General features: G+C 40.8%; 2 protein-coding genes across 3 annotated transcripts; one reads left to right on the forward strand and one right to left on the reverse strand.

Moving 5' to 3' along the window:
• Positions 1–216: 216 nt before the first annotated feature.
• CRYZ (crystallin zeta) lies at positions 217–10,685 on the reverse strand. 2 transcript variants are annotated; one of them, XM_039327191.1, is made up of 9 exons: positions 10,547–10,685; positions 7,064–7,180; positions 6,367–6,519; positions 5,300–5,463; positions 4,464–4,515; positions 2,200–2,349; positions 1,255–1,356; positions 1,076–1,171; positions 217–566 (listed from the first exon to the last, which is right to left on the reverse strand). In XM_039327191.1, the coding sequence occupies exons 2-9, from the start codon at positions 7,172–7,174 to the stop codon at positions 402–404; spliced, it is 993 nt and encodes a 330-aa protein (XP_039183125.1). In that variant the 5' UTR covers positions 7,175–7,180; positions 10,547–10,685; the 3' UTR covers positions 217–401. The 2 variants fall into 2 exon arrangements, with proteins under 2 accessions (XP_039183125.1, XP_039183126.1); XM_039327192.1 differs by having other exon boundaries at positions 10,535–10,672.
• A 116-nt stretch (positions 10,686–10,801) lies between these two features.
• Positions 10,802–22,316, forward strand: TYW3 (tRNA-yW synthesizing protein 3 homolog). The gene is made up of 6 exons (XM_039327193.1): positions 10,802–11,023; positions 12,336–12,416; positions 14,250–14,348; positions 18,905–18,976; positions 20,197–20,330; positions 21,615–22,316. Exons 1-6 carry the CDS (start codon positions 10,835–10,837, stop codon positions 21,823–21,825), a joined length of 786 nt encoding a protein of 261 aa, XP_039183127.1. The 5' UTR covers positions 10,802–10,834; the 3' UTR covers positions 21,826–22,316.
• The last annotated feature ends 419 nt before the right edge of the window (positions 22,317–22,735 follow it).

Raw genomic sequence — 22,735 nt, forward strand, 5'->3', positions numbered from 1 at the left:
CAACCGATGAATGCCACTCTGTAACATAATAAGACAAATAATTTAATAGCTTTACTTTGCTGCTTGTTGATTTCTAAAGGAATAGGGTTCTGTGATCTGTAAATCTCAGAAGGCATGCATAGGCCAAAATATGTGCTTCAGAAATTTCATGAAAACAAGACTAGCAAAGGATGATTCAGCAGTATGGCCCAAATATCTGTGACAAGGATCCATAAAGACTTTCAGAAGATAAATCATTTAATTGTGTGAAATCTGATACAAACATTTAAATTTTAAATTTGTTGTGCAAATTCATGCCAGTTGTGTGTGTTATATTTTACTTCAGCATCACATTTTTGTATATTTCAAATGCACTGGATAAAAGACTGCAATTCGTATTTATACAATTACTGTAGAGGAACTTAACATGTAAGAAGCACCATCTTCCCCAAAGCCCCTTGGCTGTGGATTATGTCTTTATGAGCCTCTGCCGCTTTCTCCAGTGGATATTCAAGGCCCACTGCTGGTTTCAGCCATCCAACTTCGATCCCTGCGAGAATTGCCATTGCACATTGGTGCATCTCTTCCTAAACAGAGAACATTTAAAATCAAGCATTTAAAAAGGACATTTCAGATATATCCTGACCTTGATGATTTGACACTGCTGCAAATGTCAGTAATGATCTTTGTCCCATTGAAGCCTTATAGAAGCCAAAATCTAGCCATTCCCTTCATTAGCCAGTCCAAGGCTCCTGAACAAGAAGTAAATGTAAAGCTTCCTCCAACTGGAAATGTTCATACTATGTGGCTAAATCAAGGTTCCCTTTCCTTGGCCATTTGAAGATATGTGGACTTCAACTCCCAGAATTCCTCAGTTAAGCTGTCTGGGGAATTCTGGGAGTTGAAATCCACATACCCTCAAGTGACCAAAGTTGGGAAACACTGGGCAAAATGAATTAACACAACAGAACAGAAGCTGGAGGTTAAAGAAACTTCCAGAATTCTCCACATGGAGGCAATCATCTGAGATTGTGTAACCGAAAAGATAAACAGTTCAGCTTAACCTATTATCATGTCACATCATTTTAGTTTTTACCTTAGAGGCAGAAAATAAAGTAATTCCTATGATGCTTGACTCATTCCCCATTGATTCCCTGGGGTTTATCTCAATTGAGCCACGACTTCCAACAATCTATCGCAGAGAGAGAGGAAAATTATAAAATAAGAATGCTTTATGGTAAAGCCACTAATTAAAAAGTGGAACTGCTTGCTCACCATCACTCTTCCTCCTCTTGACAGCAGTTGCAAGTCATTTGCAAGGTTGACACTGGCTAGCATCTCTATTATCACATCTATGCCTTGGGCACCAGCAATTTTCTACAAAACAAATAAATCAGTGCACTGTGAAAGCTTGGAAGATTGGCAGATTTAGTCTCTCCTGAATTGTTACTGTTCGTTTGTGGAGTCTTTGGTCCAATAGTGTCCCTCTCTTGGAATATATATGACTAAGTGGGGATGTTAAGCTCCAGGTTCACACAGGTTCACACAAATGGTCATTATAATTCACATCTTCCGTCGTGCATTGCTCAGGTGGCTGCCCTCTTTGGTTCATTCCTTCCACCACCCAACAGTAAAGCTGAGAGGATGATGGTTTCCCAAACCTTCTTTCTTTTTATGGAGGAGGTTAACTTTTGCCTAAAAAGAATCCCAAAAATTGTTCCATGCCTGCTGCTAAAAGTAGGGAATGATATAAACTAAAAAATGAATGAATCAAAGACTGAGAGAAAGTCAGCATCTAAAAATGTTGCCACCAACCATCCGAAGCAAACATTATATATTTATTTAAAGGAAATGAATGCGTACCTTTAAGGTTACGATTATAACTGTAACCTTAATTCAATGTAACTATGATTGAATTGGGTGACTTTGGGCCAATCATGCTTTCTCTCAGCTCAACCCACCTCACAGGGTAGTTGTTGTGGGGAAAACAGGAGAAGGAAGTAAGATTGGGTATGTTTGACATCTTGAGTTATTTACATAAATAATAAAGGTGGAATATAAACAAACAAATAAACAAACCGTGCATAATTCAATAACACACGGAAAGCAGAGAAAGACTGCAATCTAAACTGGCTTACCTATTAGCTGACTCCCCTGGAACTAAATGGAACTTACTTTGAAAGGTTACAGGTAGGATACTAGATAACGCTCTCAAATTACCTTAATCTCGGCCAAGTAATCACTCTTCCTGTGATTAAATACTCTGCAAGCACCATTTTTCAAAACTAGATTCATTCCTTTCTCTGTCCCAGCTGTGCCCCAAACCTTCAAACCATAAGCTCTTGCTAATTGGCATGCTGCTATTCCAACCTAAGAAATAGACAGGAAAAACAGCAAAGATAGTGATAAGAAGTGGTAACGTTTCCAGCACAACAGCATCATGACAATCATCCTATTGAATGAAGAGCCCTTCAACCACACAGCGCTAACCCCTTCATTATTACCACACTTGTTATAGTGTTCAGTGTGTTTATAGCTCACCCTCATTTAATACATCTGCATGAGACAATCTACTTTCTCTTAACAATAGTTCAAACATCATTTCTGAAACAAAAGCAGGCAAATGAATAATTAACTCAACCATCAGGGTATACGATTATACTTTTTCAGGTAGCGTGTAAAATCTATCTGCTCAATTATCACCATAATGCAACCATTCCCTCTTCAAATTTCCAAGGTATCAACTTGAAGCTACTCCTTATAATATTATTCAAAGCCAGGGCGTTCCCAGTCTGGGGTACCTATACCTCCCAGAGGGTTTAAGATGGAATTTCAGGGGGTGCGACAAAAGAGTGGCTTGTGTGCTTAGTGACAAGTCACGAATCACAATTACTTTTGTAGTGGGTGCTAACATTGATGAAACATTTCCTAGGAATGTGGGGCAGAGAAAAAATTGGGAACCATTACTCTAAGCAATGCAGAAACCCCATACTTTTCAACTAAGGGAGATGCATTTTCAAGCAACACATTTCCAAGCATCATAGACCTTTTTTTTAATGCTTAGGAAGTTTCAACCAGAGGACCACTTTGTTGCAACCCCTAATCCATTATGTGGGGTTCTACAGCAGGGGTCCCCAACCCCCGGTCCGTGGACCGGCACCGTTCTGCAGCATGCCAGAAACCGGTCTGCGCAAACAAGCAAAATCCCATCCACAGGATGCAGGCAGCACATGAACCACGTAACCTCCGGTCCACAGAGAAAACTCTCTCCACGGGACCGGTCCCTGGTACCCAAAAGGTGGGGGCCGCCATTGTATGGCATAAACATTAAGCGTACTGTAGGTGAAATGCACTAGGAGTAAAGGTAAAGATTTTCCCGTGCAGTTGTGTCTGACTCTAGAGGGCGGTGCTCATATCCATTTCTTAGCCTAAGGAGCCAGTGTTGACCACAAACACTTCTGCAGGCATCTGGCCAGCATGACTATATCCTGAGGCACATGGAATGTTGTTACCTTCCCACCAAAGTGGTACCTATTTACAGGTAGTCCTCGACTTACAATCACAATTGAGCCCCAAATTTATGTTGCAAAGTGAGAAATTTGTTAACCGAGTTTTGCCCCCGTTTTATGACTTTTCTTGCCACATTTGTTAAGTGAATTGCTGAGGTTGTTAAATTAGTAACACGGTTCTTAAGTGAATCTGGCTTCCCCACTGACTTTGCTTGTCAGAAGGTCGCAAAAGGGGATCACATGACCGTGGGACACTGCATCCGTCATAAATGTGAGTCAGCTGTCAAGCATCTAAAGGTAGACCATGTGACCATGGGGACGCTGCAACGGTCATGTGTGTGTAAGATGGTCATAAGCCACTTTTTCAGTGCCGTTGTAACTTTGGACGGACACTAAGACGTGGACTATCTGTATCTACTCACATTTACACGCTTTCAGACTGCTAGGTGAGCGGGAGCTGAGACAAGGACTGGCACTCACCCTGACAAGCTTGGCATCTTTAATCACTGAGCCATCACTTAATATTTTTTAGGCCTTTTGGGTAAGATTTTGCTTACCCGGAAAAGGGAATACCAACCTGCTTAAGAACAAGAAAGTAATTTTCCCTAGTACATATTGTATGTACCCACATACTATATTTATTTCTTTAAAGGATTTATACGGCCACCAGTTCACAAAAGTGCAAATCTGATTGGCATAGTTTCATTCCATACAGCATTAACCTTGTGAACTCTCAAGCTTCCTTCTTCCATTATATATTCAAGATGAACAGTATTTAATATTCATTTGTTATGTATATGTAGGGGTGTGGGTCAGTACATATGTTGTATATAGTACGTATGTCATGTATGTGTTTTACTTTGAGAGCGGGCAACTAAATTTCATTTTTGATGTGCGCCATTGTGCCCACAGTAAAAAAAATGACAATAAAAGTTATCTTAATCTTAATACAGCAATAAAAACAGAATCACTTACTCCTCCACTTGCTCCATGGACTAGCACAGTTTCTCCTGCTTTGGCAGAACCTCTGAAGAAAATATAATAAATATTTTGAGCATAACAATGTGACAGTTTCACATTATGCAGACTCAAAATCTAGTGTTTACATAGCCAGTGGGGAAAAATATCATCCATTCAAAATTATATTGAATGGAGTCTTGATAATTAAATTGGGATCAGTTCCAAATATTTTGAATTTCCTTTAAAAAAAAAATCCTTTGTTGTAATAAATACAGATATGCCTCATTTAGCAACTGCAAGTGGGACTTGGTTGGCAACTCGATTGTTAAGCAAAGCAGTCAATAAGTAAAAGTGTGTGAATGTGCTTGTGATCTTACTTCACTTTTCCTTTGCTTTATAGACCTGCAAAGTCATAAATGCACAGACCGGTCACAATTATTTACATAACTGTAAATGAAAGATAATATAGTCCATCCCCTTTGAAGGGCACTCATGTGGAAGATGCTGGAGTCTATGATAAATTGGTTAGATTTACAAAATATGTGCCCCCGTGTGTATCTATTTCTCTGATCACTTGATAATGCCAATGTTGGCTCTTGTCATACAACGAACCAACAACCAGAGATATGCTTGCTTAGAGGACTACTGACAAAATGATATTGAATGTCTCCAGCAATCTCCGTGAAGATTTATTTTTATGCCTCACAGAGGAAAAAGCACATCACGTCATTCAGCACTTACAATGTGAAATCCAGGAAGACTTAATAGGAGTACATTTGGAAAGTCAGAAAAGGGAAGGGGGCAGTATGACACAAGAGTTTAAAAATAGATTTGGGAAAGTGGCATCTTACTTTTGAAAGAGGGCTCGAAATGCAGTAAAATATGGAATTCCAATGGCCGCACCTTGCTTGAAGTCCAGTTTATCAGACAAAGGAAAAATGGTGTCAGTGGATGCGACAGTGTATTCAGCATAGCCACCAGAAATAGTGCCCAGGGTAAAAACCCGGTCACCTTTCTAACAGGAGCAAACAAAGGTAGAAAAATTAATGAAAGGTTTTGGGGTTTTGTCCCTGTTTTCTGCAATGTCTGTACAAAAAAAATAGAATGAAATCTGAGCAAAATATAGTTGAAAGAGAAACATGAGGTGAACAAACGCATAAAATACCAGCAAAATGACTACTGGGGAAGAAATGAAGAACTGAAACCAGGGCTGATGACCACAGTGGAGTGAAGAGTCGGCTCTATGTAATTCTTTTCTGGACAAATTAAAAGGGATTTAAACAAATCAAACGAATGACCTGGATAACTTTCCTACATTGGATTTAGACACTTATTGAAGTTTTGAAGAATTTAGTAAGAAAGGACAAAGAAAAAAAAATGAAAAGAAATCAAGTTCTAGGACACTATTTGAAGGGATTAGAGATCAAGTTTGTTAAAGGGAAGAAATAAAAACTTGATTTATTTGATCAAGGTTAAAATAAACATGTTATCTCCAATAAGTCTTAATGGACTTTTGCTGACCAAAACTGAACAACAAGGCTTTAAGGATTTGTTTACATATTAAGAGATGAGATATGGGAAGAAGAGATTTGTTGTATTTTAAAAGGTGATTAAGTTACTAAAATTGTTTGCGATGAAGGGGGAAATCATTTCTTTATGTATTTCTTTTCCTTTTCATTACTATATTACTTTTCTCTCTATTTTTCTTTTCTACACTTTCTATTTTTCTTTTTGTTATTGTATTTTTTAATTTTATATTTTTATTATGATGTTTAAATTACTATAAAAATGTCAGCAAAATGACAAATGTGAGATCCAATGAGGGATGGGAGCTTTATCAAGGCCAGAAAATCCAGATAAGCATTTATTTCCCGGGCCTAAAGATTAAGAGGAAGGAAGTGAGCAACTAGCAACCCACCTTGAAAGCAGTCACATGTTCTCCAACTTCTTCTACCACTCCAGCTACATCTGTACCTGGTGTATATGGTAAAGATGGTTTCCTTTTATAAGATCCAGAACGAATATAGGTGTCCACTGGGTTGATCCCACATGCATGAACTTTGATGAGAACCTTAAGGAGAAAAAAAAATATCTCAGAACTTAGTTCAAAAGGAAGGAGGATACTTTTTTAAATGTGCAACCTCACAATCTCAGGTCTCTCAGATCAGAGATAAGTTTGCAATCACCCGATTTGGGTCCCTCCAGAGGCATTAAATCATAACCTCCAGCATCCACATGGATGCTTCAATCATGAATGACTTGGAGAAATATCCTCTCTCCTACAGTTTCTCCTTCCCCCACCTCCCCAAAATCATTAATCAGCCCATTTCCTTGCTGCCTTCTTACGAACTGTGAATCTGCACATATATCCACCACAACTGTTGGTAGAATAGTTATGTTCCAAATTATTGATGTCAATTTCAATTATCCAAATGCAAATTCTGGGTTCCAATTAAGGTGCAACTGCAGTTATTTTCCCCATTTTATCTTCTGAAATGAAATTATTTGTATCAAGTTTTATTCAAGCTCATTTTGCATTATCTGAGCAGGACCTCATGTTTAGGAATAGTAGCAGTAGTAGCAAAAGCAGCAACATTGCATATTCTTTATTTTACCTGGTTCTCTTTTGGAACTGGCACTAATGTATCTAGCTGCAGTTTGAGCACTTCAGGCCCACCAAATTCAAACACTTTTATGGCTCTCATCACATTTCTTCCTGTTGTCATGACAACCTGAAAATGCACAGATATAAAAACCACAGTATCTGAATATCTGCTGCCTTTTCACTTCAAAGAGAATCAAAATCATTTGTTCTTCACCTGAAATTTAAACCAGTGGTCCTCTGTCTATTTCTTCCTGTTCTATTTTATGTCCCCATCTGACTTTTATCCCTAAAGGGATAAAATTCCAACCACAATGTGAAGAAAACTTGAATCAAACACAGCAAAATATGTATAAACAGATACATCACTTTGAACTGGCATCATTCATCACATTTTCTGAATGATTTACTGCATTGCAAAGTTAACAGGATTTTGCAAAGGAACAAGAGTCCTAAATTACAACTGGCCCGTCTCTACTGAACCATGGAACTCCCAAGGAGATTACTACACAGTCTGACCCTCCTTATAGAATTGTGAAAATAACCAGAAGGGGAATATAACATGTGTTACCTTGAGCTCCTGACCTCCTGGAAGGGGAGAATCAAAATACAACACAGATTCAAAGATCCTGGTGCCAATAAAAATCTCAGGGAAGGCAAAATCAACAAACGTTCAAATCAGGACACCAGTGTCTTTGATCTGATATGCAAATAATTGGCACCTTTTTTCCCTTTGGGGTCCAAAAGAAAACAAAGCCATACCTGCAGTCTAATAACACTTGTCATAACATAGCATGATTACTGTACAGTATGCTGAGTTCTGCTCAAATTCCATCCAAATGTTCCTTTATGGGGAGAAATCTTTTCTCCTCTTTAGGCAAAAAGCAAACAGTGCTTGATAAATGAACATGTAAATAGCAACAAAGGGCCTTGCAGTGTTTTAGATTAAATCTCTAAAAATTGACTCGAGGTACATGGGAATATGAACCTAGCACATGTATAAAACACCTTAAAGCAGCCTTACCTTGTCCTGACATTGTATGGCTGCAGATCAATAAGTGCAGAAAATCCTGGTTTGCACAACCTGAATGTTGCAAATTGAATTCACTTGCTCAATTTTTTTTTTACATCATTTCATCTATAAAAATGAAAAATCTCAAAGTTTCTTGGCTAAGTCTACATGGTGTCATTTCTTATGCCATTTTGGTTTGGCTTGTTTTATATGCCAAATGAAAAGTGTCTTCTGATTTAAAAAGCATACTGCAAAAACTCATCCTTTTGTAGTAATTAAACTATGTGTGAAACTAAACTATATGAAAATGTGCAGACAGACCAATAATATATTGCTGCAAATCATATCCATAGAGATGTCAGACATATAATATTTCTGAGAAAAGCTGAATCCAATTATCAGTGGCCAGAGTCAATAGATCACCAGTATTTGTAACAAATTGTTCACATGATCAATTGTTGTTTTAATCATTCAGTCTTTTCCGATTCTTGCCAACTTTATAGGCAAGTGCTCTCCATGCTACCCTGTTAAGCACAGCTTCTTTCAATTGTTGGATGTCCATCTTTGTATCAGTTTTGATTTTTTTTTTTTTGCTTGTCCCTTCTTCTTGTTCCATTAACTATTCCTAGCATCATTGATTAGTAAAAGAAGAATAGTAGAACAAGAAGAATGAACAGTAGGAGTTACCTATTACACTCCTAGAAAAAAAGAATTTTGTCCGTTAAAAAGCTATTCAATACATTTAATCAAAGCAAGTTACATTTTTGCCATTTCTAACACAATCAACAAATTTTAATAGATACTAGATATTTCTTTAAATAAATGCACAAGAATAAAAAATCTACTTCAAAATAGTTTTATAATATAAAAGAATAACTTAAATAATGTCACACTGTTGATAATTCATAGAATCTTCATGCTTCTGGCATGAAAAGGAAACAGATGGAAAATTTTGCAAGGACAGTAGTACTTAAAACACTAAGCATATAACATATTTCACCAGAGTGTCTGAATTCCTGTGTTGTCCTTCTTTATCTCTGAATTATTTGAACCACCAAGAAATTAGCAGGACCACAGAACTTTTGGGTCAAATCAGCAAACAAATATGCTTTTAAAGGTTGCACAGGAATGTGCAAACATGCTCTCATCTGTTTGGGAAGAGATCACACCTATATTGGCTAGTGCTAGCTTTCAATGCTAGTAAATAGTTTTAAAATTATTTTTCTACTGCACTGCATGAGCATTTGTCCAAAAATTGTTGTAATGGAACCTATTCCAAAATAAGCTTTCATGAATTGTATCCCTATTCTCTTTAGAGCTGCCAAATTCATACATATGATCAATCTGGACACCCACATGAAGGCAGCAAAGACTTACAGAGGGCACCTGCCTTTCTGCACAACAGATCTAGCAGTCCTTTTTTAATTTCAGAATTTAGCTAGGGTACCACTCTGTGCAGATTTCTTCTTACTTAAGCAACCACCATCAAACACTTCAATTTTTCTATATGACATTTATGAAGTTTTGTTCAGGTAGTCTTCCAAATTAGGTTTTTTTTTTAAAGGCTATGAGCCGCCTAGAGTCTTTCTGGACTTGGGTGGTCTGAAAATCCAATTTAAAAAAGGAAATATTATATTTCAATCCTGTTATAGTCCAACAACAAAATCGGACTTAGTTCTGATGTGAACATTCCCCCTGCTATTTATTGCTGTGGAATGTCTACCACAAAACCTCCCAGACTTATTGTTGTTACACAATATGAATGACTGCCCTTTGGCCAAGGACAGGTGGTCTCCTGATGTTTGCAGGACTGCAGCTCCAGTTAGCTCAACTGATACAATTTAAACAACTAAAAAAAAAAAACCACCCTGTTTTCCCAGCTATACTAAACAGCCATCTGGTCGAATCTTCTCTTGTCTAACAGGAGCTATAGACCCTCACGATGGAGAATGAGTAGAGCGAAGCCACCCTTGAATTGATTTCAGCTTCTGCTGACTTCATGGATATCTCCAGATACTTTTCTTGGGAGCAGTATAAAACTAGGCGGATGATGCCTTTTTTCAGTGTTTTGCTGTCTTCTCTCTCCAGCCCAAGACATGCTGGCGAAGAAGTCAGAGTGATGTAGTGGTTAAGGCAGTGTTTTTCCACCCTTAGTAACTTTTAAGATGCTTGGACTTCAACTCCCAGAATTCTACAGCAAGCCATACTGGCCGGAGAATTCTGGGAGTTGGAGTCCACACGTTTTAAAGTTGCAAGGATGAAAAACATATGTTTAAGGGCGTTAGAATGGCACCAGGAATACCCGGATTCTATTCCAACCTCAGCCCGACCTATTTCAAAGATTGGTCCGGGGAGAACCAGGAAGAGGAAGCAGTAAGTGACTCCATCAGACAGGCGGGGTACAAATCTAAGGAACATCAGACCTACAATCACAATCGAATCATGTCGCAAACCGTGGCTTTAGTTTTGTACCTCTCGACTCACCGTCGCCTAGGCTCCTTGAGCAAGGAAAGAAGCCTCCGCAGGGTCTTCGCTTCCAAGAAAATAAAGAGGGAGGGTGAAGCCCGAAAGCAATATATACTCTTATCTAATCAGAAAGGGTCATCGAACGTTTACTTCCGAGGATCCGGGACTTGGGGAACTAAGTTTGCCCCAAGCGAGACGCCGTCCGGCTAAGATGGCGCCTCCCACGGACGGGTCCCATGAAGGCCGCCATTGCCGCCGTCTAGGGGCGGGGAGGAAAAAAAGCCGCCGCCGCCGCTGCTATTGCTGATGGCCGATTTCAAGCACTGGAAAGAGCAGCGGCTGTCGCGCGCAGATGCGAGCCGGAAGGGCAGCGTAGACGAGCCTATCGAGGAGATCGTCCGGCTCTTGAATGCCCGCGAGACTTTCTGCACCACCAGCTCGTGCTCGGGGCGCGTGGTGGTTCTGGAACAGCCCCCGGCCGCCCCCCCGGCTGCGGTAAGCCCAGCGTCGGCCTGTGCTGCGCCCCGCAGATCTGAAGCCGACCTGAGGTTGGCTGGAACCGCTCCTTCCTCCTCCACCACCACCACCTCTTCTTTCTGCTCTGGAACCTCGTGGGGTTGTAACCTGACAAAATCCAATTCTTTGGGAGTTAAAGCGCTGCTTTAGGGCAACCCTCCGCTAGGTTAAGACTCTTGCAGCATCTGGGTTGCAAAGCTCCGCTCGACCATTCAGACCATGCGTGTAAAATGTGGGGAGTTGATGCTTCCCGGAACTTTGCAGCCCCAAATCTGTAATAAATTGGGTGCTGACACAACACACACACACGCACACCATCGAGAAAGCTCTTCTTGCTATTTCTGCTTCGCTATGAGAACTTCATTCCACTCTCAGATTGTTGGAATTGAACAAGCAGCTCAGTGAATTCAGATTCCCTTGAAAAATCCCTTTATGTGTAGGTCTCAGTTTTAGCATTGACACCTGGCGACTGCATGGTCTGGTTCCTGAATTTTCTTGGCAAAATTTTCAGAAGTGCCTCCTTTGCCATTGCCTCCTTTCTACGGCTGAGAGAGAGGGACTGGCCCAAGATCTTCCAGCTGGCTTTGTGCTACCTAAGGCAGGACTAGAAATCATGTATCTCTGTTTCTAGCCTGGTGCTTTAACTAAACTGGGCAGTTGTCCAGAATTATTCTCCAGCTTAAGTAAGATGATTTGGATAATAGCAATAGCACTTAGTCTTATAGACCGCTTCCCAGTGCTTTATAGCCCTCTTTAAGTGGTTTACAGAGTCAGCATATTTTCCCCAACAATCTGGGTCCTCATTTTACTGACCTCAGAAAGATGGAAAGCTAAGTCAACACTTCAGAATTCCTCTTAAAAGAAAATGAGACATCTGATACATGTATTTACTAGGAGGTGCTTCAGATTGCACCTGAGGTATTTGAAGTATGTATGTCCCAAATTTCTCCCCTTTTGAAAATATAATGTCAAGATATGCCTTATTCAGAGTAAGTGCCACTGCTTCAATGCCTTCAAGACTTGTTCTGTCAGAGATAAATGTGATATGATCTCCAGAAATATGTCTTCTTACTCTTTTTCATCTAACTACTAGTCAGATATGTAGCTTGAAACTGATTCATTCATACATTTTATTACCCCATCATCCTTAGCTTTTTTCCCCCCTTCTCTTTAGCATGCTGGGAAATTCTAATGTTTTAATGTTGGAAAATTGGGAATACAGCAAGTAGTTCTGAGTGTGTTTCTATGCCTAAAACATTTGTACTGTGTATGATTTTTTTTTCTTAATTAGGGTGCTGCTGGCTTTGAAATACAGAAGCAAAGCTGTACTTGGCTTATGGTGACCCACCAATTATGTAGTACAAAAGATGTGGTAGGATCAGTACATTGTTTATTTCACAAGCTTTCAAAATGTTGCTTATTTCTGCATACTAACAATATTGTAAGAATTGCCAAGCTTCTGTAATCAAATTTATATAACAAAATCAGTAGGAAAGGAGTCTGCTCTTCCATGTCATTGTCTTATGTTTGTGGCTGATGCAGTTTTTTATTGATCAAAGTAAATGGAATTATTGTGTTTTCTTTTTTGTAGAATTGTGAGTCATTCAATAGATGATAGACATAACTGGCTTTCTGATGCTTTTTCCATCATAGATATTTAACTCACATGTAATGACTACTGTTAACTGAAGTCTGAGGATATCCAAAAAGCTGACTATATCAGATGATCAAATCACCTTATTTATTTCAAAATTTTAAATGTCTTGGTGATGATTTCTAGTGATAGGAACAAACTTGTTTTAAAGCCCTTGTAAGATATATTTTTTGTAATAGAAAATTGCAGGCTTCTGAAAGAAAGGGACTATGTGAGAGCAGAAGTACATGTGAAAAGGAATTGGATGACTTGGTGGATCACAAGTTGAACATAAGTTAACAGCTGCAGAAAATTCAAATGTAGTTTTGAACTTCCCCAATGAAGTATAATATCATGATTAAAAGAAATAGTCCAGTTCATCAATCTTCCTTTTTCTGTTTTCCTTTCCTTTCTTTTTTTCCTTCTTTTATATTTACTATTTTTCTTTGAATGTACTACTTGTTATATATGTAAAATCTTTTAATAAAAACATTTTAAAAAGATTGGTGAACTGGACTACATCCAGAGAAAAGTAACAAAGATGACCAGTGACTTGGAGGGAAAAGGTACAAGAAATGGAGAAAGTGTTAGGTTGCTCAGCTTGGAGAAGACAAGATAGACAAGGGACAGCATAATAGATTGTTTTCTTCAAAATCTGAAGGGCTGAAATACAAAAAAAGAGACAGAATTCTTCAGAATTGTTCCAGAACATTGTTTATACTACAGAGAAATAGAATCTGATTAAATGTCAAGGGGGAAAAAGTCTTCACTACCAGACCTGGAAAATGCCTACCTCTGGAGGTGATGGCCTCTCGTCACTGGAAGTATTTAAACAGAAGTAGGAGAGCTCTGTATCAGGAACGCTGTAGAAGTGGATTCCAGCCCTTATTAGGGGGTTGGACTAGATGATCTCCAAACTCCCATTTTAACATTCTAGGGTATGGTGATCAAAGAGAAGATAAAACTTTATTGAGTGAAAGCATTCTAGGGAAACAGTGCTTTGTAGTGTTCATTTTCTTCCAAAAACCAGTTTTAAAAGGTTAAATAGGTCAATATGTGGATAAGATCTGTACAGAAAGTAATAAAATTTTTGGAGTCAGGAATGTTTTTGTAGTATTCTTTAAACATGTGCCTTATTACTGTAAATGTGCACTATTTTTTCCCCTATTGCAGATCTTCTAGCTAGATGGAGTTTATTATTTTTCAAAGTATTATTTGAATAACATCTGGAAACTGATAGGCCAGATTTGATCAGAAGCTTTTCTGAAAACTGGTGTGCAGACCTTAGAATTGTGGCTATATGATACAGCATCAAGATTTCTAAGCCTCTTTATCGTTAGCAGTCAATCTTTTGGAAAGTTAAATCTCAGCAAAATGTTACACCAAAGTGAATGAAACCAAGCAGAGCACATATTAGGCAGTGCGTATGAATATTATAACATGGGAGAAATGTATTTTAATTAGCACGTCAAGTCAGTTTCTGTCCTGCAGTGTTTTTAGATGCTTAATAAGCTACTTATATTTCATTGCTAACAGATGTCGCATCAATATTAACCTTTTGCTCTTTCTTAGCTTACCTCCTTGCAGAAAGCTGCAGCTGATGCCATCTTCAAATTTGAACCATTTGTTCTCCATGTGCAATGTCAAGACCTGGAAGATGCACAACTTCTGGTAAAGCATTATGCTTAAAACACTGTTGTTGTTACATAAGTAATGTTTGATTCCTCCCAGTTCTCACACATGAAAGCATTACAAGTAGTCCTCTACTTATGATCACAATTTCAGATCAGAAATTGTGTTGTTAAATGATGTTCTTGTTAAGTGAGCCATACCCAATTTTACAAACTTTTTGCCATGGCTGGTAATTGAATCACTGCAGTTATTAAGTGAATCACATGGTCATTAAGAGAATCTGACTTCCCCATTGACTTTGCTTGTTAGGACCCCAGCTGGCAAGGTTGCAGATGATGATCACATGATCCCAGGACATGGCAACTGTCCCCACAGAGTTCTAAGCACCTGAATTTTAATCCCATGACCATGAGGATGCTGCAATGGTTGTATGTATGAGGACCAGTCATACGTCACATTTTTCAGTGCCTTTGTAACTTTGGTCAATAAACAAATGGTTGTGAGTTCAGGGCTACCTGTATATGAAGCATTGTGTGTTAAATAAGTGGGCCTGTGAAAATGCTGATGGAGATATCATGCTCATAAGTGGAAGCTTGTTTTGTTGGGATTATGAGGTTGAATGAGAATTTCAGAAGTGCAAGTTTTAGATGGTTGGCAATAGTTGGTGGCTATCATCAAAGTATGTAATCGTGAATTCATGAATACTGGATTGTGGATGTGAACTTGTATCAGTAAGGAACTAGTGTAAGCTTTTAATTATTTTGATTCACATCAGCAAATGTAGGTCTTCTTACAGTTTTATGATGCTGTGGGTAATATAAACAGAGTTCAGAAAAAGGGAGAGATTAGATGCATGAACATTTTTAGGGATCAAAGTGTTTGAACCCTAGAGTAGCTCTTATCAACCTCACCAAAAGCAGTTTAAGCTGTTTCAATCTGACAGACAGTATTCCAGCCTTTAAACTGATTGCTCTGATTGGAAAATAGAAATCAGAATGGCCAATTGTGAGGTGAAAACACTTCCAGTAAGGTACTGTTCTACTACTTGCACTTCAAAATGCTTTGCACAACTCTTTAAAAAAAGATGTATTTTGTCTCTGATTGGTACTGTTGTCCATTCTAAGGCACCATGGTTCTTCACATTTAGTTGTAATTGTGTCCTAATGTTTACTTCTATTTTTTCTGCTTCATAATATGGATTCACGTTGCTGCGGGCCTGTTAAATACAAACATTTTACAATTATGTACTTTTTGAAGTACATCCTTCTGCTATACAGGTAGTCCTCTCTTAGATAATTGCTTTGTTAGTGCTCACTGCTACAGCAGTGATGAAGAAGTAACTTCCTGATCAAGCCTTGCATTTATGACTTTTGCAGGTCTACAAAGCAAAGGAAAACTGAAGTAAGATCATAACCATAGTTCTCATTTCCCTTAGTGACTTCACTTAACAGCCAAGTTACCAGTCGCAATTGTGATGGCTAAATGAGGACTTCCTGTAATACTGCGGGATAATGTATTTATTTATTTATTTATTTATTTATTTATTTAATTTTATTTATATGCTGCCCAATCCCAAAGGACTCAGGGCGGCGTACAAAATTAAAACAATCACCTAACAATAAAACAATAAAATAATACAATCATACAGCATGTCCGATCATATCCTGCCCCCCCCCCCGGGGACATCAGCCCCAGGCCTGCCGGAACAGGAGAGTTTTAACGGCTTTCTTAAAGGCCGGCAGGGTGGGAGTAGTTCGAACCTCGGGGGGAAGTTGATTCCACCAGATCGGAGCCACCACAGAAAAGGCCCTTCCCCGAGGGCCCGCCAGCCGACATTGTCTGGCCGACGGGACCTTAAGGAGGCCCAATCTATGGGACCTCACCGGTCTCTGGGAACTGTGCGGCAGTATGCGGTCCTGTAAGTAACCTGGCCCTATGCCATGAAGGGCTTTAAAGGTGATAACCAACACTTTGAATTGCGTCCGGAGACCCACAGGAAGCCAGTGCAGCTCGCGGAGGATAGGTGACACGTGGGCGTACCTTGGCGTGCCCACCATCGCTCTCGCGGCTGCATTCTGAACCAACTGCAGCCTCCAAACGCTCTTCAAGGGTAGCCCCATGTAGAGCGCATTACAGTAATCCAGTCTTGAGGTGACAAGGGCATGAGTGACCGTGAGTAAGCCTCCTGGTCCAAATAAGGCCGCAACTGGTGCACCAGGCGAACCTGGGCAAAGGTCCCCCTGGCCACAGCCGATAGATGTTGTTCCAAATTTAGCTGTGAGTCCAGGAGGACACCCAAGTTGCGTGCCTGCACCGAGGGAGGTAAATTTGCCCCCCCCCCAGGACTAATGATGGACCATCCAGTTGACCTTTGGGAGGCAAGACCCAGAGCCACTCGGTCTTGTCAGGGTTGAGTCTAAGCCTGTTCACCCCCATCCAGACCCTCACATCTTCCAGGCACCGGCACATCACGTCGACTGCTTCACTGAAAGGACACGGGGTGGAGATATATAATTGGGTATCATCCGCATACTGATGATACCTCACCCCGTGTCGCCGAATGATCTCACCCAGCGGTTTCATGTAGATGTTAAAAAGGAGGGGGGACAGGACCGAGCCCTGAGGCACCCCATGATCGAGGCGCCTAGGGGTCAATCTCTGTCCGCCCGCCAACACCGACTGCGACCTGTCAGAGAGGTAGGAGGAGAACCACCGCAATACGGTGCCGCCCACCCCCACCTCTCCGAGACGACGCAGAAGGATACCATGGTCGATGGTATCGAAAGCCGCTGAGAGGTCAAGAAGCACCAGGATAGAGGAATGACCCCTATCCCGGGCTCGCCAGAGGTCATCGGTCAGTGCGACCAAAGCAGTCTCAGTGCTGTAGCCGGGCCTGGAACCAGATTGAAAAGGGTCCAGATAATTAGTTTCATCCAAGGATCGCAAGAGTTGGGACGCCACCACCTTCTATACAACCTTCCCCACAAAGGGGAGGTTGGAGACAGGACGAAAGTTCTTCAAAACAGCTGGGTCCAGGGAAGACTTCTTGAGGAGGGGCCTCACCACCACTTCCTTTAAAGGTTGCGGGAAAGACCCCTCCCTCCAGGCGTTGATTATCGCCTGGAGCCAGCCTCGTGTCACCTCCCTACTGGCAGAAACCAGCCAGGAGGGGCACGGGTCCAATAAACAGGTGGCGGCATTCATTGCCCTCACGGCCTTGTCCACTTCATCAGGGGTCACAGGCTCAAACTCGCTCCAGATAACATGACTAAGACCAGCCCCCGGCAACTCGGCTGGCACGGCCCAGTCGGAGTCCAGGTCTCTCTGAATCTGAGCGATTTTGTCCGAAAGAAACTGAACAAACTCCTCAGCTCTCCCCTGCAAGGGTTCCTCCGCCTCCTCCACTTTAAGAAGGGAGTGGGTCACCCTAAACAAGGCGGCCGGGCGAGATTCTGCGGACGCAATAAGTGCAGAAAAGTGAACATGCTTTGCCGCCCTTATCGCCACTAAATAAGTCCTAAGATAGGCTCTTAATAGTGATCGGTCAGATTCAGAGTTACTGGCCCTCCAACGTCGCTCTAGACGTCTCTTGTGGCGCTTCATCTCCCGGAGCTCCTCAGTAAACCAAGGCGCCCTCCGGGGACCACCACCACAGAGAGGTCGCAAAGGCGCAATTCGATCCAGGGCCCCGGATGCCGCCTCATTCCAGGCCGCAACCAGGGACCCGGACGAGTTGTGGACAAGGGAGTCAGGTATTTCCCCAAGCTCCTCCTGGAACCGATCTGGGTCCATTAGGTGCCTGGGGCGGAACCACCTAGTCAGCTCCCTCTTCCTGCGATGGGGGAGTGATGCTCTGAAGTCCAGCCTCAATAGGAAATGATCTGTCCATGACAAGGGCGAGATCTCTATTCCCCTTAATTCCAGATCATGTCTCCATTGCCCCGAGAGAAACACAAGGTCGAGTGTGTGACCACCCCTATGAGTCGGATCCTGAATTACCTGGGTCAGGTCCATGGTTGCCATGGAAGCCATGAACTCTTGCGCCGCCTCTGAGCGATCGCCGAGTGATGGTAGGTTAAAGTCCCCCAGTACCATAAGTCTGGGGAACTCCACCGCCAACCCAGCTACTGACTCCAGCAATGCAGGCAGGGCTGTTGCAACGCAGCTGGGAGGTAGGTACGTCAGCAGCAAGCCCAACTGAACCCGTGAATCCAACTTCAATAGGAGGGACTCACACCCAACAACCTCCGGGGCAGGAATCCCACGAGGACTCAAGGACTTCCGAGTGATGACTGCCACTCCCCCACCCCTGCCCTGATGTCGAGGCTGATGAAGCACCACAAACCCATCCGGGCACATCACCGAGAGGGAAACACCCCCCCTCAGGGCCCAGCCAGGTTTCGGTTAATGTAAACCAAAAATCTACTTTTTGGATCTAAACATAAGAAATAATCTATATTCATGTAAATAGGAGAAAAATTGGTATTCAAAAATATACCTTGTTTCAGTGTGGTATATGTTTCTTGGGAAATTCTTAAATTGACATAGAACTTAGACACTTTGTTTATGCCAGCTGTTTGGTCTTATTTTTATAGCACACCGTGGCTATAGAAGCTGGGTTCAGAAATTCTGGTATAACCGTTAGCCGGAAAGGAAAAATTATGATGGTATGTTGTGTTCTTCTACTTTGACCAAATGGATATTTGCAGCTCCTTGAGAGAAAATTGCTAGGGTGTAACTGCATACAGGCCGCATTAAGGTGAACTAGCATCTCTACATGGAAAGTAAATGCATGAACATCACTGGCCCCCAGATGGCAGGGACGTTGCTTTGACCTGCTCTTGTCACAGCATAAGACGACAGTTAGAACAATTAACCGGTGGAACAACCTGCCTCCAGAAGCGGTGAATGCTCCAACACTGGAAGTTTTTAAGAAGAGATTGGACAGCCATTTATCTGAAATGGTAAAGGGTTTCCTGCCTGAGCAGGGGGTTGGACTAGATGACCTCCAAGGTCCCTTCCAACTTTATTATTATTATTTCTGAACCTGTCTAATAAGATGACTCTCACCATAGTACCCAATAATAAACCAAATACATGTGGCAAGCTGTGAAAATATATGTTTTAATCAGCAGGTTGGATCACATCTTAGCCATGTTAGGGTCTCCTTAAAAGCTTTAAGTCAAATCTTGAGTGCAGCCAAGAGCCTCAGCCACTTTCAAAGGCAGTCATATGTTAATCACCAAAATAGACAATTTCAGCTGGGTTGATGGAAGCAGTGTGAAATGTTTGGTAATTACTAAAAAATGAATTGTACCTTGCAAAAGAAATTTAGACACCTTCCTTTGTCACGTCAAGTATCTTTTCTATTAAAGGCCATACACATTTTCTTTAACAATCTTACTTATGCTGAGAACTGTTTTCATGTCAGCCTTTTTTTAAAAAAATATACTTTATTGCTTTAATATACAAGGAAAAAAACAGAAGAAAAAAACCCCAGAAGTAAAAGGGAGAGAAAGAAAAAAAGGCAGGAAAAAAGGGGAAAAATTAAACAACAAAATCAGTTTGTGTCAGATATAAGAAATCATTCAGCTTTATTTTTAAACGCCATTATGTCTTGACTACATTGACTTGTCTTTCCATTATACTGCTAGAGAGCTAGGCCATAAACAGAAAGCAAATCTATACTAATGTACCAAGGCTATAAATACAGGGTTCCTAACACTGAAAAATAATCTTTCTGTCTGCCGTCATCCTCAGTAGATCATAATCCTTCATTAGCATTAAGTTGCAAGTTTTTGACACAGTATTCAAAAATGTACGCATCTTTTATCAGATTTAATAAAAGTTGGTTAATATGTAAGTTTCTCCTTTTACATCATTACAGGCTGTCCGAAGTACCCATTGTTTAGAAGTTCCATTAACTCAGAAAGGAAGACTAATGGTCAGTGAAGAATATGCTGACTTTGTAGTTCAAGTTGCGAATCGGAAGATGAAAGAAAATTGGAAGAGAATTAACAGGTTTGTTAGCAATGCAGAAGTCAAGGCGCTGGCCTAGAAACCAGGAGACTGAGTTATAGTCCTGCCTTAGACATGAAGCCAACTGGCTGATCTTGGACCAGTCACTTTTTCTCAGCACAACCCACCTCACAGGGTTGTTATGAGGAAAACAGGAGGAAGAAGGAGTATTAGCTATTTTTGCCACCATGTGCTCTTTGTATAAAATAATAAGGGTAGAATAAAAAAGTTCATATCTATGCACCCAGTACAAAATGTGTGTGTGCACATATACATACATATTTACTATGCCGATCCATGCAGAGTGAGTTGGAAGGAATTCAGTGGGTTTTTCTCCTGAGTAAAGGCAGATAGGTGTAATGAGTAACCATTGTAAGAATCTATTTAATGAGGTTTCATCTTTGCTGGACTCCCAATTTTTAAGACAACAGCACAGGACAAACAGTCCCATTAAACAATTCTACTTTGCATTCATCATATAAGCACCATATTAAACTATGTTTTCTTGTATAGATATAATTAAGATGATTTCATCCTGTGATATTTTCTTCCTGCACATGGCTCCATTTGAAGGTCATATATTGGTTGCTTTTGATCATTAGCCTTCTATATTCTAGAACAGTGATGGCGAATCTTTTAGAGATCGAGTGCCCAAAAACTGGCGTGCTCCACCCCAGCCCCTGCCCTGCCTGCCCGCAGGGCCACTCACCGCCTCCAGGGCCCGCTGCAGATCGCCCAGGCAGCCCAGCAGTGCCATGGCGGCCACACCCTCTGCCCGCACCCCGCAGCATCAACTGTGCGGGATGGGGCATGAGGGCAAAGTCTTGTCTATGCTGCCTGGCTGCCATGTCCTTGGTTGCGCTGCTCCGTGTGGGCCACACTCGGGGGCGACCCTCCTCCAGGGGGTCTGCTGGTGAGGAAAAGGTCGTGAGGAGGAGGCAAGGCTGGGGCAATGGCACGTGTGCCCACAGAGAAGGCTCCGAGTGCCGCCTCTGGCATGCGTGCCATAGGTTCGCCACCACTGTTCTAGAAGCTTTATTTATTATAATGTAGATGTTTTACAGTTGACTTTGTGTCATTCCCAGACTCTTATGATTGTAGAAATTTAATAAATACAGTATATCAATACCATGCTATTTTAGCCTCTCACAAATCAGTTAAAAAAACTCTCTGATTCTTCTGTGGCATTGCATTAATTTATTTTGTTATTAGTGCAATCCAGTTGTTATTTATGCGATCCAATTAATGGAACTGCCAACCTGAAACATATTTAAAATCTCTCGCTAGATTTTACAGCTCTTTGAAATTTGCACTAGAAAACAAGGATCACTCCAGGAGTTCTTCCTCAGAAGAGAAAGAAAAAGGAAATGACGTGGATTCGTGTGGAAGAAAAAAATCTGAAGCAGCCAATAAGGATGGCGGAAGCTGTTTTTCAGAGCAAAATAAAAATTTAGAAAGTGAAGATGATAGTCAAAGTAATGCTAGTATTTTTCACTAAGTTGTACTATAGAATTGTGTGAAGTAGTCCTACATACCCATTACGTTTGTATAATGTAGTTTTTTTTTTCTTTGCTCTTTATAAGAGCTTAGTAGATTAGAACAGGGGTGGGCATTTATGGCCCTTTACAACTTGTGGCCTCCAACTTCCAGAATTCCTGAGTCAACATGGCTGGCTCAGGAATTCTGGGAGTTGAAGTCCACAGATTATAAAGGAGCCATAATTGCATATTTCTGCTCTAGAAACTAACATGTTGTTTATACGGTTTACTTAGGTTATTAGCAAGGTTTTAACTGCCATATAATATAAGTGAACTTCAAAATTGTTATGGACAGTTTTTGGACCTGGAGTGTGCCTTCCCTATTTTAGCTCATGAGATGTGTAGATACCCCTAGGAGAAAGTGATTTTTATTTTTTTACACATTAAAAATGTGCAATATCACAAACTTGTACCTAAGACGTGGCCACAATAAACACTGTTTTGCTCTGCGTGTGCTTTTCTGTGAAAATATTCCTTAAAGGGTTAACTACTGTTCTGAATATAATCAGAGAAACTTCTGCTATTAAAATTACTTTCCTCTTCCCATTTCATTTAGTATGGATAATTGAGACCATAAGGCCACGTCTGGGAGCAAACGTTCTTCAAGTGTTTGGGAAAAAAGCAGGAAGCAAATACATCCTTGATTAAGCTACTGAAATAAATAATTTTAGGAAGTATTAACCTTTGCCTTTCTTGATAAACATTTTGAGACATTGCATTGCTTCCTAATCTACACATGAATAGAACCTTATTCTTTTATGTATAGCTCCTTAACTTTATCTTTCTAAATTACTCTGTTTAGATGTGAATGTATTTCACCAAAATTACAGGTAGCTAATACTCGATCAGAATTGTAATAGGTTATGTCCG

This window comes from Crotalus tigris, unplaced genomic scaffold, assembly GCF_016545835.1.
Source record: "Crotalus tigris isolate CLP2741 ecotype Arizona unplaced genomic scaffold, ASM1654583v1 scf7180000024358.1859470, whole genome shotgun sequence".
Taxonomy (NCBI): domain Eukaryota; kingdom Metazoa; phylum Chordata; class Lepidosauria; order Squamata; family Viperidae; genus Crotalus; species Crotalus tigris.